This window comes from Epinephelus lanceolatus, chromosome 13, assembly GCF_041903045.1.
Source record: "Epinephelus lanceolatus isolate andai-2023 chromosome 13, ASM4190304v1, whole genome shotgun sequence".
NCBI lineage: Eukaryota > Metazoa > Chordata > Actinopteri > Perciformes > Serranidae > Epinephelus > Epinephelus lanceolatus.
In genome coordinates, this window is record NC_135746.1 from 23,407,119 (window position 1) to 23,425,092 (window position 17,974).

Here is a 17,974-nt window from a genome sequence, read left to right on the forward strand (position 1 = left end):
AGTACGTGATAAAGTTTGTGATAAAAAAATCAATTGATTAATTAATTAATCAATAATTAATTAATCAATAATGATAATAATAATAATAGTAATGATAATAATAATAATAATAATAATAATAATAATAATAATAATAATAATAAACAACCAAACAAGTAGCCTACAAACTACTTAAGATATTAGCACATATAGTAGATTATTTAATCATAAATATATATTTTTCAAGAGGAAGATGGTCCATCATGTCAAAGTTGTTACCTAATTAATTTCCATTCAGTTAACGACTGAAGTGTAATGATTCATCTGCAAAAAAATATTAATTTATTACATTTCTGTAGACAGATCATACCTACGATAGGTATGTTTTGCTTGATATTAACAAACAGAAGATTCATTTGTTTCTGTTCACTTTTAAAGTTGAACCTCACTCACTTGGTCAGTTAACTTTTTGTATACATCATATTCTCAACCACAATTACACACTTGGCCTTTTTAAAGGGGCTGTTAGTTTAATACGTCTTGTGGTCAGTTTCTTCAGTTAAGCTCTTCTTATGCTATTTTCCAGATGGTAAAAATGTATTTCATGTCTTTCAGATTATCTCAGCAAATGATCAGTTTTGTAGTTCTGTACATTTACATTATACTTGTATGTGTTCTTTGATGAGCTGTTTTATAAAAGTTGCTATGTGAGCAAAAGATATATTATGTAACACAGTACTGAACACGTGGAAATAAGAATAAATAAACAATCAAAAGCTTCCTGAAGATGTTGGTGTTCTTGCCATCTGTAAGACTCTCGTATTTTATGTGATTCAAATCAACAACACTTACACAGTATAAAACAAATAAAAACAATAACAGTAATGAATAAATAATACAAAATCACCAATTCTCACAAAAGATGAAATTTTGAGATCTTGACCTTAAAAGTTTATATTTTTGATCAAATACAGGGTTTTTAAAAAAATTGTTATTTTACAGAAATACATGATAATATATACTATTATAAATTAAAAATATATATTACTGCATTAAAAGCAGTTTCTCCTCTCTCAGGGAATCTGAAACGATCCCTGTAAAATAACTCTGTATCACCAGGCATCCACTACACCAGTACATTAGCTAGTCATATCAAATACACACTGTAAAAAAAGTTGTATTTGTCATAATCCAAGCATGCTGTATGTATACACTGCGTATACTGACATATCTGCCCATGTCATATGCCTACCTCATGTATAGCCTATGTTTTTTTCCCCTCTCTTCATAGGACTGAATTCTTTAACTTCAGGGACTGTTCATGATTTATTTATTTATGTATCTATTTATTTTTGGCCTGGGGAAGGGGCATACGACTTCGATTGTATTTATTTTAAATACCCTGTGAATCCCCAAAACCAACAGCACGTTGAAAGGCATTTTTCCTCCTTCAAAAATGACCCAAATTACACTTTTTTTTTTATTTTTTTATCACAGCCAGACACTGTAAAAACAGAAATTATTGTTGGATTTTCAAATTCTGACGGGTCTTGAACACATCATGTGCAACGTGAAAAAAAACATTACGAAATCTAAGTTTAAGATAGAGATATTTAATTATGATATCTTTATTATATATGTCTTGTTTTAAATTTCACTAAATTTAAAATGTTTTTACTAATTAACCAGCATGAATGACAAGGGTGAGAAATCAAGGCTATTTTATTCCAACTCCAGGATTTTCCTCTTGAACTTTTAACTCCCAAACATCAAAGGGTATATGTTTTTAATCCCTAATGACTAATTTATGGTGGAGGGAGGGTCATGCATTTTCCCCAGTCACCCAGTTTCAGTGAGGGTAAAAAAAAAAAAAAAGAAATAAAATAATAATAATAATAACAAAAATAAGAAAACAAAAATGAAGTCACACCCCAGCCACCTCCTTCTCTGATAAATAAATTCTTATTAATAAAAATTATTTTTTAGCTACAGCATCTCACATAAGTGAGTACACCCCTCCCATTTTTGCAAATATTTCATTATATCTTTTCATGGGACAACACTATAGAAATGACACTTTGATATAACTTAAAGTAGTCAGTGTACAGCTTGTATATTCGTATAGATTTACCTTCCTCTGAAAATTACTCAAAACAGAGCCATCAACATCTAAACAGCTGACAACATAAGTGAGTACACCCCACAGTGAACATGTCCAAATTGTGCCTAAAGTGTCAATATTTTGTGTGCCAACCATTATTATCTAGCACTGCCTTAACCCTTTTGGGCATGGAATTCACCAGAGGTGGGGTAGCGCAAGGTGTCTTCACATCCATCTGCTCCATGATGTCATCATGGAGGAGTGGGAGAGGACTCCTGAAGCAACCTGTGAGCTCTGGTGAATTCCATGCCCAAAAGGGTTAAGGCAGTGCTAGATAATAATGGTTGGCACACAAAATATTGACACTTTAGGCACAATTTGGACATGTTCACTGTGGGGTGTACTCACTTATGTTGCCAGCTGTTTAGATGTTGATGGCTGTGTTTTGAGTAATTTTCAGAGGAAGGTAAATCTATACGAATATACAAGCTGTACACTGACTACTTTAAGTTATATCAAAGTGTCATTTCTATAGTGTTGTCCCATGAAAAGATATAATGAAATATTTGCAAAAATGGGAGGGGTGTACTCACTTATGTGAGATACTGTATATGTCTTACCTGTGTATGTACATTGACAACACACTTTGTGAAGCTGATTCTGCTAGTCGCCATTTTGACCACTAGGTGGAGCATTTCCCCAATATTTCCTGTGCTCGAGCTCCACGGTTAATCAACACCGTTTCCCATAATGCTTTGCGGCGTGCTGTCGGTGCTGTTTGTCCAGCCGTCGCTCCAACAATGCAGCTTTTAATGGTGCTGTGAGCGGTGCGAACTGAAAACGCAGCAACACCGCAGGCTTGTCCGGTGACTGTAGTCGTCCACATTTTAACACAGCGACATTTGGACGGTTTGACAAACCTGCCGCGCGGCCGTGACTCAGTTTTTAGGACATCCTGGACTCTTGTGCTGTGGTGAGTAGCTGCTGAAGCTAACGTTGGTCTGTCTGCCACTGTAGTTGAGAGTAATGCATTTTGTTGTGACCGTTGCTGGCTAGCAGGCTAGCTAATTGGCCAGATGAGACATATGGCCCCTTGTGTCTTCCCCCCCTGCAAACCCCCCTGTCCATATTTAGTTAATACTATAGCCGTGTGTCCACTTGTGCTCACTGGGATTTATATTAGGCATTTCTAAGAGGTGTAAATGTAAAAGGTTGGTAGTTTTTATAAAGACTTTGTTGAGTCGTACAGTGTAGCCGCTGTAAGTCGTGAGTGTGTTTTGCTTTGATCTCGGCAGAGGCACACGTCAACCAAGCCGGTGTACTCGATGCTTTGCCTAATCTAAGTAGTCTGTACACGACTGCCAAAACACATCAAACCTTTAACTACATATTATTTAATCAACATTTGATTGTCAAACCCATAACCCCCAAAAATGTGCCGCTCTTTTATAAGGAGTAAATGTCACGCCGAACTCCATTAACAAATCTGGCAATTTAATGTCGACGTGCTCATTGGCGACCACGAATACTTGCATGATTACGCGCTGATTATGAAAGCCATAATGAGCTTCTCGTTAAGTCAGCATGCTTTAATACACCGCCGATCTGTTCTGCGACACACTAGTTATTATACCGTACATTACTGCCTGTAAACTATAATAGCTGCTATTAATATTGATGACATAATTATTAAATTACACATTTGGGAATGGAGGTTCTGATTGCTGTGTTCAGATAAGGTCTCTTAAAATACACGTTTGAATGTTGCTCTGTCAGTCATGCTGCACCTTTGCCATTGAGCAAGGTAGCATTAACTGCAATAATATATTTGCTGTGATAATCATAGTGGGTATTGATTGTGTCTCACACTTGACTCAGTGTTTGTCCTGTTATACAGTATTGATTTCCTATGGCATTGTTTAAAATGCAATAAGAAGTTGCTGCAAAATGTTTTATGTTCGTTTTTTGACTAAATCATTGATTACACTACCTGGTTATATAAAGAGTAGACTAAAATAGCACCCAAAATCTGACCATCACAACAACATGAAGGCAGGATTAATTGCAGGGCCTTATTAGACTGCTTTAGCTAGTCGTTCCTAATAAACTGGAGACTGAGTGCAGATGTTGTGTAATTTGCAATGTGGCATTCAACCAATGACTAATGAGACAGGGGAGCTTAGCACAACCCAGAGAGTATGAGCTGAAGGATGAGGGTGTCAGCCTCCTATAGGTTTGGGAAATAGACCCCAGCAGCCTCTATTACGGCTGGGTTTAGCATGTTTGTTGCTGCACTGAGGTTACGGCCCAGGGCACTACTTTTACAGCATGTTTTAGTAACCAGTAAATCAGCTTCGGACTTTATTACTTAATAGCGACCTTACTAGAGCTGCTGGCCCAGAGCTGTGTGGTCAGTTTATTTGTGGCTGCATCATCAGAGCATTCCTTAGTGCATTTCTATTTGACAGAAGGATGCTCTTGTCAAATCACTTAAAACATCGTAGTCAAATATCTTTGTTTCTTTACACGTTGTTATTTATGCATCTCAATGTCTGAAACTTGGTGGGAAAGCAAAGTTGCTGAGCACGAACATATGCAGCACCCTGAATCTGATGATGTAGAGAAAACTAAAAAGGGACTGCAAAATACTCACCTGATGTATAGAGACAGCAAAAGTTTTAGAGTTCAGATTTCACATCGCTGTCTGTTTTGTGTGTTTCAAGCCTCTGCTCATCACTTTAAAGTTATGATATCAGGTATATTTGTCATGTATTATTATATTTCTGGGCATCTGTGTGAGATGTTCAGGACAAGGCGGCAGTTTCCAGACAGCAGTGTAGTTTTTCTAGGTCAGTTGCCTGTGAATGTATCACTGCAGATGCTAGTGTTGATTATAGATTAGTGTTTTAATGGAGGCATTCTTCTCTCTTGTATTTGCTTCCTGCCAAGATATAAACAACAGGAGCGTGTTATTTCAGTGTTTGAAATAGTCGACTAAATAAAAGAGGTTTGTTAAGAGCTGTCTTTACAACCCTGAAATAAAAAGCCTTCATAATAGATTTAATCTTTGTCCATCTACTTAACAAATTAAAAAAGATAATCTTGAGCCAGTTGTATGATTTGAACTTCGCCCTGCAATGGTTAGACCGGACCACAGCATGCATTAATATGGACTGTAAGGGGCATTGTGTATCCCACTGTGGACAAGGATATTGATCATTCTCTCATACAGGCGTGATTACCACGTTGTCTGTGAGTGATTATTTTTTTCCTCTCCCAGTGGTCACGTAGGACTCAACAAATCCCACAATGCAGAATAATGATGAAGTCAGCGTTTCATTATGTGACAAGGTGCCTGTAGATGTGCTGCCCTCATTAAATACTTGGACGTCTGCCCAATGCTCCAATTTTCCGAATTTTTCATACGTGCAGGGGTCATTTTAGTGCTGTGATTTAGTAGTATTTGATTAATGTAGTATATTTTGGCCTGCGACAGATGTTGATAATTGGGGGAAAAAATCCTATTGCGCTGCTAGATAGCATTTGAAAGGCATTTTCTTGCAAATGAAATCTCCAGTTGGGTACTGCTAATGAAATATAAACAAGTGGCACTTTCAAATTGATTTTTTACCACATTATTTGAAAGACCTCTAATTGGTATTTTTACAATAACAATGTGGTAAATGACAATGTGAAAGCAGCTGCTCACAGTCATGAACTTACTGAGCGTGAACACCCAAATCTGCAGCTCCTCTTAACAAAGCTTTAAAATGAGTTTCATGTCATTGTTAAGCCGTCTGGCCTGGACTTCATCGTTCTGATTCACCCCCATGGGCTTGTTTTCGGCCACAGCAGGCAGATGTTTTCAGCAAAAAGCTCTTAAAAACCCCTTGCACACTACCTGTTCAGCACCAGACAGACGGCAGACACCTTTTGCGACTAGCTGGTGAACATAGCAGAGTATTTAGCAGCTATAGAGCCAGATGTTTTCCCTCGGGAGTTAGTAGGGACCAAAAATAGAGCTGCCCTCAAGTGGCCGAAAGATCAGTTAGTGCGGGTTTAATGAAGTCTAGTATGTGTACGAGATGTAGGCCTATAAGGTATCATCTGCCAACATTCCACAAAGGATTTATAGAGGACACTTTGAAAGGTTATAGCAGGAAAAGCATAGGTGTAGCCAATAACATTATTGATGCTCTTTTCTATTGAGTTGTCCCAGTAACCCTTGTCAGTGAAGCACCATGCACAATACCAGTGCTCTGGGACATGTTAACGGTTTATTATGCGAGTAGAACTTGAGCTAAAAGTGACAAAAATTCCTTCCATCTGTCGTCAGAGGTCACTGATAGAAGGTGCCAGTACACCTGGATAATATAGGCTACATCCATACTAATTCATTTTCATTTTAAAACACATAACTATTGCTAAGTGAATGCCATGCGGCAACTTCTGGGGCTAAAAAATGAAGCCAACAAACTGGAGTCACTCCCCATAGATGACCATGTTAAAATGCCCAGCTTAACAGCAGAAATAAACATGTTTATAGCCCGGTAAGAAAAACAGTTGATTTGATTGTTCTTGTGTGCGTACTCCTTTCCCATTGAAATGGTGTCCTCTGGTGATGGATAATGCTCTGAGTACTGCTCAAATATGTCGCCATATTTGCTTTGCAACAAACTCCCAATCATTGTTTTCTGTCAGCGTGACTGCCATATACTCATGTTTCACTTTCAGTAACAGTTCTAACTCGTCGTTGGTCCAAGCAAGGAAATCTCTGGCCTTACCTCCATAGTATTTTCTGTAGCTGAACAACCAACCCCAGAGTAGGCAATCTACTTCCCATTTACACCAGCAAGACGTGCCCAGGGTACATAAATGGTCACGTGATATGCGTTTTCAGGCATGTTAGTATGGACAGGGTTTTTTTCTGAGACAGTGCTTAAACGCTTTATTTTAAAATGCCGTTTTGCAACAAAAGCGTGTTTATGTGGGTGTAGCTATAGTGTTAAATATGATCAGTTGACCCGACTCTCATTGTTGCATTGTGATGTAGAAGAAGTGCCAGTTATGTTTTTGTTGTTTAAGTGCAAAAAGCTGTCTGAAAAACAGCTGTAACACTTGGCTGTTTTTAACATTTACCCTAAAATGTGTACTTTAATAGTGTGATTTGGCAGCCAGGACAAAGACAAACCGGTCAGGGACAGTCAATAGACCTTAGTTCTCCAATCAAAGATTACTACGATAGAATTAAACGCATTTCAAAGGCCTTTATCTTAAATCGTTTGGCTGACGTGTGGTGTTGTAGGAATGTGGTTTGATGTTGCAGCGCACTACTACATTAGTATCAGGGATGGAGTGTACCTCTTTACTACAGCCCTGAATTATGGTTTTAGTCTGATAAAATTTCACCGCCGAGAGTGAGAAAATTTGGCTGTGGTTTTGAGCATTGAGGCTAGGGCATTAAGTGCTATGTCCTTGTAATGAGGGTATGGATGAATCACCAAATGGAGCCGCTGACTCTTGACTTTCATTCTGTCAAACTGTCCTGCTCTCGTCTGAGAAAGCGCAGAGGTTCAACTCCACTTGAATAGCCGAGTGTTCCCGAGCTCTTCTACTCTAATGAACATCTGCTTGAAGAGGCCACATTAACCAAGGACAGCTTGTTCTGTATGTTTATTGAATAACAGCAGGATGTTTTTTTTTCAATATTACTGCACAAGGGGAGAGAGACAGAAATGAATGGCGTGAATAAAAGTTCTGACTGGAACAGATGTGGCAGCTCGTAGCAGCGAGAGCAGAAAAACGCTGGGAAAAGAGCGAGAGATGGCAGGACTAGTTTTTACTTTTGGCACAGTAAGCAAACAGCAGCGCTCTGTGCCATGCCTGCAAGTCGAGCAGTAGGATTTCTCGGCTAATTCATTTCCCCAAGCAGCAATATTTCCTCAAATAGAAGCACCATTAGCTTACCTTCAGTGGACCTCAGTTAGTGTATGTCACTGTCAAACTCAAGGTAAGTGCTTTATGTTAAAAATAAACTTTGCAGCGAGGCGCAAGTGAATATTTGATTGTCAGTGCTTTCTTACAGACAAATCACACAGCAGAACATATCCTGTGAAAAGGGGTGCAATCACTGTCACAATGACGCCATCACATTTTTATCTCCATGATTTACTTTTTATTCCAGACAATGACGAGTTTGATCAGTGCCCCCTACACAATCCTGCCACTTGTTGTTGACATGCCCGGTGCATTTGTTAAGGCCAAATGGACATTAACAACATGACTTAAAGTAGTGTGAATGTCCTCTGCTGACACTCAGGTGCAATCTCTTTTGGGGGGGGGTGCATTGCAATCATTCTCCCATGTCAGGGGCTAATCACCCTGGCTCCCCTCCCACAATCCATCAGTGTCTGGAGGACGAGGCTTGCGGGGTTCTGGCAGCTGTTGTCGGGCTGAGTCAATCTGTTATGGTCGACGCCAGCATGCACAGGAGGGGGAGAGGAAGAGCTCTCAGGAGGACACAGCGAGCGAGGCTGCTGCCACTGCTATGGAAAGATAACAAGAGGATTTATTTGTTAGGAGGGCAGGATTTCAGGGCTTGTGTGTTAATTTTGCTGTGTTACCCGCAAACTGTTTTCCCTGTAAAATCTGTGCAGGGGAAGGCCAGGTTGAAGGATATTACAGACACAATATTATAGCAAGACAATTAGGCGATGGACAGAAAATTAATCGGCAACAATTTTGATTATTGTCAATAATCTTTTGGTCTTAAACAGGTTGAAACGCCAAATATTTTGTGGCTGCAGCCTCCTCAAAGTGAGGATTAGCTGCTTCTCTTTTTTATGTCTTCATAAATTGAATCTTGTTATGTTTTTGAATGTTGGTCAGACAAATAAGACATTTGAAGCCGTCACCTTGCACTCTGATGGACACGTTTTGTATCATTTCATAGACTATTTTGTGGCATTTCATAGACTAAACATTGAAACAATTAATTGGGAAAGTAGTCATTAATAATACAATAAAAATTGCTTGTTGCAGCCATTAATGATACAGTTATGTAGTGCAATAGCTTAAAAACTGGAACCAAAATTGATTTAAGTGCATGAACTTCTCCTGCGCCTAGCTCGTAGAGTCCATGTAAGCTCTTCAGTTGACATTTGTCAGCTGGCAGTTTTATATTGTGCTAATGATTTCAAGTTTTTGACTTGAATCCAGTCTTTTTAAAACAGCTTCATATCTACAAAGGAGGTACCAGTGAATTATAGAATATTTATGCTAACAGCATCAAAGTGATATAAGTTTAAATTGGCCTTATTACTGAATGAGGACAGTTCTCTGTGGATTTAAATTACTTTCTGAGTTGTAGCCAGACGTAGCCTATTTTTCTGTGTGATTATCATGGCTTACAAACTAGTTGTGTTTATGGATTTAGCCAAATTGCTGATATTGCAGGGCTGGCACACAGTGGTTGTTGATGCTGGGAGAGGAAATTGGCAGAGACCTACAGAATTAGATTCAGTCGTCAAGGCAAATATTTGGAGCCATACTTCCATTTGCAGACTGTTGAGAGTTCACGGCTGTTCACAACTTTTTCGAGGGCAGACGGAGGAGAGAGGCACAATAAGTTATTTTTTGACATTTGTAGACATAATACCATACTGACAAAATGTCAGGCTTAAGAATGCTCAGAGTGAGACAGTTGCTGCCTACAAACCAGCAGGTGTACTGGAGTAAACACTGGGGTTTTCTGTTCTAAACAGGCCTTTTTCTCAGGAGACGTTTGGACTAATTATAGCAGGAAACACAGGTGTACATAATAACATTAATGATGGCTCTGTTCCATTTAGGTGTGCGAGTACGCTGTGTCAATGCACAATAGCAGGGCCCTGACACATTGCTATTTTTTACACCTGTGTTTGACAAGTCAGGGAGTCTACCGTGGACAAAGACCTATCAGTGTTTGTCTTATATGGCACTCTTTATTTATGAGAAATTCAAGATAGTGAGTGTAGATAATGTGACAACAGCTGTTAGTCAGTTGACCACCATCACACAGAGATGTCCAAGTTAGTTAGTTATTAAGTTCGTTGTATTTGTCCCCACCAGACACCCAATATGTTCACAGATGGGAGAATTTGAAAACACTTTGTGCACTACTGGTGTGTACATCATTTAAGTATTGTGTTGGTCAAGAGATACATACATATATACTAGGAATGTTCCTGGTGACTAATTTCCCTGTTGGCTAAATGAAATGCCACTTAGCGCCTCAACTGAATGTCATCCAAAGTTTGTATTTGGTCTTTGAAGTATCTTTGCTTTTGATCAGTGTCTGAGCTCCATTGTGACATCACATTTCACCGCTCCATTGAATCTGTGTGTGCACCGCAATGCACATAAAGCCAGCAAAGTGTCATCTAACTAAGCTAAATGAAAGAGCGCCACAGCTAGAAACAAAAACATGATTTGCAGCTCAGCTTGTATTTGTAGCACGTCACATCTGTACGCAGTGGCAAGTGTGATGTGTCTGTTTGTAGCTTCGTTTCACTGACTTCCATTGAAAGTGACTTGTAGCCTGTTGCTGCGTCAGTTGTAGTGTGAACGCAGCATTAGTCATTATGACTTACTTTCATCTATGCAGTAAAAATGTCTAAATAAAAAGCACCCAAGTAATGACTAAAATGCTTTCCTATAAATCTCAAATCAACAAAATTAAATACAGATTTGTACGAGATCTTTCACATAGCGCTAATATTTATTGGGTTGGCCTCAGGAAATAAAGAATCACGACACGAGGAGATTCAGTCGTTACAGCTATGATTTTTTAATCCCCCCATGTACTCCTCTTAACAGGCACCCTACTTAAATATAGACCGACAGGATGTGGTGGGCACTGCCTTTGTTCAACTTTACCTCAGATGCTGCCTCACTGAGAGAAAGAGAGAGGTTTCTTTTGACACACGAGAGCCTCTCTGCTGCAGTGAACTCGACATGTATTCAATCACCGAAGCAGCTCCCACTCTTGAATACAAAAAGACTCTTGGTGTTTTTTCCTGCCCTCATTCTTCTTCCTGTCTTGGACAAACTGTTGAGACACTGAGCTGTGAAAGTTCATGTAGTTGCAACCTGCCAGATTCACTTTGCTCCAGATAAAGTGTGATTGTAACCCAGGTGACTAATTAATGTCGGCCCTGCCCTTCAAAACGGTGACATTTCGGCTTGCCAAATGTCCAAAGAATCTTGATTAATGGAAGGAATTTACTTTAATGTAACTCTGCATGGCTGTAGCAAGACCTATTTGATATGCGCCTGGCTGGAAAACTTCAGACAACCTGTCTTATTTTGTCTGAAACTGGACTATAACTATTAAGCAGTAGAAGCTAGCATGAAATCCACAATGCTTATCCTGCTGAAGGAGGGAACTGTTGATCAATGAGAAGTTGGGATGTGATTGCCTAAATCTTAAACACTGAAACAAAAAAGAAACCTAAGGAGAAAATTTAGAAAAACAAAAAAAAAAAACAACGAAGATTATTTTAGAGTGTGTCTAATGTGATAATATAAGCACTTTATTTAGAGGTCAGGGTTAGGTGAGGTGAGATAAAGCAGTGTGAGTAGACATAGATTGGTATAAATACCAAAATTAATTTAGGTAATGACATACAATTATAGCAACAGAGTAGCCACAACAATGCTGGTAAACACAGCCATATTTATCATGAAAGTGGTTTTACTTTCTGTTTAGGTGACGCTCTAGACAGTGTATGACATGACGGGCCCGTTTGGAGCCTCAGACTCTTACGTCCCTTTTCATCTAAAGTAATTATGTAGACACAAATGGTTAAATGAGTACCATGTGGCAGCCTGTAATTACATTTTTGGTAATGAATGGGTTAAATACCAGTCGCAGGCATTTGAGCACTGAAATTCCCTCTGAAGACGGGGCTTGACAGTGTAGTTGCTGCATTACAGGGGACATAGGCATGCCCTGTTACAGGACATGGAGGAGACACTTGTTAGAACTACATCTCTTGTTAGTATTCCACATTCAGAGACCATATCTATATATATATGAGGTTATTGGTGCTGTTGAGTCAATATTGGAGAGTGGGTGCTGCTCAGAAATTAAGATCTTATTTTACACCACTGTCAGTCTAAAAAAACCTGCAAATTAAGCTTCACTCTGTGGAACAAGATTAGACAAGTCAGACAACAGGACATTTGGTGAACAAACTAAAACATTTAGGAGCAATGTTGCTGGGTACACGTCCTGCGTTCCTGACGCTTTAAAATCTGAAAGGATGCAGTAAACGCACCATCAATGCACCATCAATGCGTCCACTAGATACACACTAATTTTTTTAAAGAATGCCACATCGTGAACATCGTAGAGTATGTCTACTCACAGTAAACTTATTTTGAAAGTGTTTTCTATCACTGAAACCGAGAGTGAAGTTTGTCATTTGGATGTTATTATCATACTGTCAGTGATGTGTTGGTGTTTTTGTTTTGGTGCTCTGCACATATCTGCCATGGCTGTGTATTAGGGGGGTGGTTTTGTGTTATGTGTAGCACAGATAGAAAAGCAAGCTGAAATGCTCTAGGATACTTATAGAATAAAGATATATCAGAATTAGAAAAATATAAAATACTACTAAAGTACTAAATTTAGACACAGCTATACACTATACTATTTACATTATATACACCTTTTACTAATGCATATATGGAAACAAGAACATGTATATATGAGTATGGGTATTGACAGCTGTACAGGATAAATAGATAAATTATTAATATAACAAATACAAATCAGCTTTTGGTAGTCTGCTAGAATAATATGATAATTTCTTTTTCAGTCCAGATACATTTCACTGCTGCAAAACATGCTGAAAGAGAGATTAACAGACTGAGAACTTTATCTTACTAGATAAAACAGATGTTGACAGAGTTTTACTTTGGGGACATAATTTACAGTTGAAAAAAGGTAATAAATTGCAATGTATTTCATCGAAACATATTTGAAATCGCACTAATATTGTATCGTGAATTAAATGTCCTTATGATATCGTATTGTGGATCTCCTGGTGCTTCTCAACCCTACTGTGTATTGGCAAGAGTCTTGCAATATGATATATGTTATGCAACAGGATTTACAATTGAATATATTGCAATCCTGTAAGCAAATCTGACTTTAGGACAGTGGCACGCCCGTAATGACTCTGTCCCTTCATAGGCCTGTGTTCTTTGTGTTTACGCTACTGATATGTTGTTATACTGGAGTGGAAGAGTCAAATGGCTGAAGATGAAAATGAAGATTACAACACTGAGTGATCTCTTTGAGAATCAATACAGTATCGTGATACTTGAAGTGTATGGATATTTTCTGACACCCCTAGACCTGACATCTGCCTGCCCGCCCCCTCACCTGCTGTAATCCCTGGCTCTCTGAAGCTCTGTGCGCCTAAGCATAGTTAGTGGTGACACAGCATGAAGGTCCCTGCAGACCACCATTTGTGACCTTTATTTATAGGTAAATATGTAGGATATTACAGACATTCCTGTTATCTTACGTCACAACATCTGCTGTGACAGCAGATGTTGTGCTCACTCATGTCGATGATTTACCGTCCAGGGGATGCGCCATGGTTAAATATTTTTACCAGCAGCTGCCATTTTCCATATCTCTCTACATATCTCACCAAAGACTACATTCGGTTTTGCTGTAGTCTCAGTAAGTGAAAGGAACACATAAAAACTCTTCTCAGAGAGAAAGAGAATATGCATATTTCTGAAAATGTTTGACTTAGTTAATTTGCACAGTAGCTTATGTATATTTTTTGATTATCATATATCACGATCATATATCTGATTTGATTTGCTTGATAGTGGGTTGATGATGTTGGTGCTTTTTATGCCCAACTCAGGATGTGACATTCGTGTCATGTTTTGCGAATAAATTGTATTTGAAGATACGGTTAGATATGGTTGTAGAAGATAAAGTTATCAGATTTGAGATGTTGCTACATTGAAAGCCCATAAACATCACTGATTTGACCTTGCAAGTTTCAAAAGACAGCCTAATCCCTGCCTACTGAAAATTAAATGCTAATAGTAATAGCAATGCTGTAGTTTCTTCCACTAATGATCAGTCAATATAATCTCCAACATCACTGATTAATTCAAGAATCTCATCAGCCCCAAACTGTGTACGATTAATCAAGAAAGCTGGGTCAGCTGATTTATTTGTTGGATCAGAAAGCTGCACATAAACGTTTGTACTCACAAATATAACAGAGTCTTTCATCTCTGCAGATGTTATTTCCTCCTCTCTCCTCTCTCCTCGCTCATCTCACTGTCACCCTGTCTGACATTTTCTGCACGGCGAGATAAAGTGAAACTGAAGAAACCAAGTCAGCAGTGGCAGCAGCAAGTCAAAGGTGTCCTCAATTAGTCCGAGCTTTAGTGTCACTGCAGTTCTCTTTACAGTGGTGGAAAGCATTGAAGAATATGTAGGAAATATTCTCCACATAGACACTTTAGAAAGACATGTAGCTCTTCAGGCATACAGTTGATAACCTCGTTAGCAGTCCAGCTCATATGCAAATATGATTAACCAGCTAAATGTATGATGAGACCATGCAGGAAGTGGAAAAGCCAGCGGTGTGCTGCTTTTCACACCACATCAGGAACAATTAGTTGTGCATCTTGCCTCGGGTCTGCTCACTGAGCTCATACATCTGTATTTGACAATGCAGATTCAGCCTTCCTCTGTGGACTTGTAGTCGTTGTGGGCTATTTTAAACATTTAAAATAGACCAATTTTGACTGCACTTTGGTTTAAAAAGATTCACATCAATTATATTTGACTTCAAAACATGTTACCAGTCAAACCATAATTAAAGGAAAGAGGGAAAACCAGCTGCGAGTTGCTAACGCTGTCCTTTGTTTTCCGGGAGGAGTAAAGTAACAATGCTAACGAACCATTTTGGGGAAAATGAAGGACACGTAGTTAAATTTTTGCCTGCTGTGTGAGTTTCCCGCAAAGAAAAGGCAAATAAAATTTAAAATGTATCCCTTTTTTAGAAGTCGTAGCTCATTAGAAAAATGTGCGAGCTGTTGTGTGCTGAAAAGCGGGGGAGTCCTGTGTGTCTGTGTGTCTGCCCTGCCTCTAATTGGCTGTCACATTCTCGATTCTCACCAACACAGTCAGAGTCTCTCCTCGCCTCACCCCTGTGGGGGCAGCTCGTGCCACAGCAGTTTTACAGCAGAGGCTTCAGTGACAGATTAGCACTCCCTGCACAGCCAGTGTGATGCATTTTGTTTGTCACTCTCCCAGCTCCTACAAAGACAGAGCCTCATCTCCGAAGATGCTCACAGATTGGTCAGCGGGTGTGGTCAAGTTGCCAGATGAATATTTTTGGATACATTTTAGATTTGTTTTACCTTGGATTGTCTTTTCAAAGTCGAGCGCATGTGCCATCCCGCAAGGACATGGACACCTTTTTTTGAATTGCTCTCCTGTGTAATCTTTGTCATATTGCAGGAGCTTTGGAGGTTGGAAGGCGCCCAGGCCCATCTGTCATTATGAACTCATTCCTTCTCGCCCTCTCTTTCTCTGGTTATCTCTCCTTCTCTGTCTCTTTCTGTTTATCTACATCTCTCTCTGTCTCCGCCGTGCTAAATGGTATCCAGCAAAGTTATAAATAAGCATCACTGGGCAAGTCGTATGATGTTTGTTTCTAAACAACGGGGCAGTGAAGGGTGGGTTTCCTGTCTGCCTCCGTTTGCCTTTGTCTTCTCCCACTGTTTAATGCACACACTGAGAGATAAAGGTCAACACACTCATATATTTTCCACTGAGTAGGAGGTGGTCCTCACGGAGGGTGAACTTAATTGCTCCTGTGCCGGGTCATCACCGCACCAATACTCCTGATGATCATAACGGCCTCGCTGTCGTCTCCTCAGCGTTATTAGGTAATAAGAAGAGCAGCAGAAAGCAGCATGCAGTGTTTTCAATAAAGCACATTAGGCTTGAACTAAATGACAATAAAAAGTGAGAAACTATGTATATTTGTCTACCGTCAAATTTTTCGAACCTGTTGATAGCATGTAGGTTCTTTCATGATCATTCCGGTATAATTTTTAATATCATATGAAAAATTCAGATCGTTATACTCGCAGTATTTCATTTTGTTGACATATTGACGTCATACTGTTACCCACGGCAACAATAAGCATGGCTGAAAGCGAAACTATTACTGACTCTTCATTGGTTCCAAAAAGAGGAGCAGCTTCAGTAGTGTGGAATAAACTGTGGCGTCCTGAATGTTTTATGAACAGCCCCGGACTTCTCAGACTCTTTTAGTGAGTTACTGCTCAGAGGGAACTCATTCAGCGGCTGCTCCGGCAGCAGCACAGCGTCTCTCCCTCTCCTCTCTCACCGTGCGCACTCAGGAGTCAGTGTCTCAAGTGATTTTGTCATAAACCTTTGGTAATGTAAACCTACAGTACATGACGCACGTGGCTCGACAGAAAACTACATATATGTGAATGTGCGATGATTTATATTATTATTTAAGTTATTTTTCCAAATACAGTTTCTCAATTGGATTTCCAAAAGAGTTAGAAATGATATGTATTAATATTCGATATGAACTTGTATGTACTGTGATAGAAGATTTAATTAATGTTGCCCACATCTTAAGCACATCATTAGAATTGGATGAGGGCTGAGAATTATTTTCATCTGTCTAGGATTTATTTTAATAACACTGAGTATGTCAACATGTACACTACTATCCTGGTATTGATCTTATTTGGGATGTAATGTTTACATGGAGTATGTGAAACCTAGTTAATATCTTTGTATGGAAGATTCTGATAGATCTCCACATTATCTGCATCATTTGCAAATATGCCATTGACTCGTCCAAATCCAAGCCTGTCTCTACCATATCTGCACCACCGTAGTACCCTCAGCAGTTTAGGATGAACCTAGTTTGTTTTGGACTTAAAGGGATACTTCAGATCTTTTGAAGTGGGGTTGTATGAGGTACTTATCCACAGTCAGGATGTTACCTTCATTGCATCGCAGTTGGCTGCCACCAGTTTGGAGAAACAGACAGGAGTACTGTCACAGAAGTTAAGCAATGATCTGTAGAACTTCCTTATTTCTACATATTATGGCAACTGTACTGCACACTATATTACGCCATAGATCAAATGTTTTGGTCAGACTTTGAGCTTATGGAAGGTGTGAAGATGGCGGGTCATGGCAGGTTTTATTATATCAACTACAAGAGCATGTAGGAACACTAAAGGACACTGAGGTAGATTAACTTAAAAAAAATAACTTCACATAAATTAACTTAATGAGGGCCAGTCACAAGGACAAGGACAAGGACGAGGACTGAGTGCTTTGGGTCAAGTGTGTGTGTGTTTGAGAGAGAGAAGAGAAGGTGGAAGGTGGACTATTGCAAGCAATCATTCTTTAAGTTATAAATAAATGACTCAGAACACTGCTTTGTCATTTTTTGACCTGTCTGAACCTGTGATATTTTCTAGTAAGCCTACCCAAACCAGCACAACCTGTGGGTCAACCCATGCATTGCCAATGTGCCTGGTGGATCTGCAATCTCAAGTTTATTAGCAGCCATCCTGAGAGTTCAGCCTTGTAATGTAATGAGAGCTCACTGCGCTGCAGCAGTTGTGGTGGCAGCAGAAGACCAAACCACATGACACAAGAACCATGGCAGTTTGTGTCGCAGTTTCGATTGTGGTTTCAGAACCATTAAGCAGCTACTGTGGAGACAATAGGGTACATTTATGAATCAGAGTATACAGACCGGGGGCTTTTTCAGAGGGAAACTGAATGGGCCAAAACAGAGA

At 39.3% G+C, this 17,974-nt stretch overlaps 2 protein-coding genes across 3 annotated transcripts in view; one reads left to right on the forward strand and one right to left on the reverse strand.

Annotated features, from left to right (window-relative positions):
• The first annotated feature begins 2,820 nt into the window (after nucleotides 1-2,820).
• Nucleotides 2,821-17,974, forward strand: part of extl3 (exostosin-like glycosyltransferase 3) — a 42,335-nt gene continuing 27,181 nt past the window's right edge. The window contains exon 1 of the mRNA XM_033649004.2: nucleotides 2,821-3,053. The gene's annotated coding sequence lies outside the window, so the exon portion shown is untranslated. The remainder of the gene's footprint in view (nucleotides 3,054-17,974) is intronic.
• The window catches only part of LOC117270964 (synaptotagmin-14), a 71,733-nt gene continuing 61,886 nt past the window's right edge, over nucleotides 8,128-17,974 (reverse strand). For both annotated transcript variants that reach the window (XM_033649007.2, XM_078173896.1), the window contains one exon: nucleotides 8,128-8,625. In XM_033649007.2, the coding sequence (XP_033504898.2) occupies nucleotides 8,446-8,625 (180 nt within the window). In that variant the 3' untranslated portion in view covers nucleotides 8,128-8,445. The remainder of the gene's footprint in view (nucleotides 8,626-17,974) is intronic.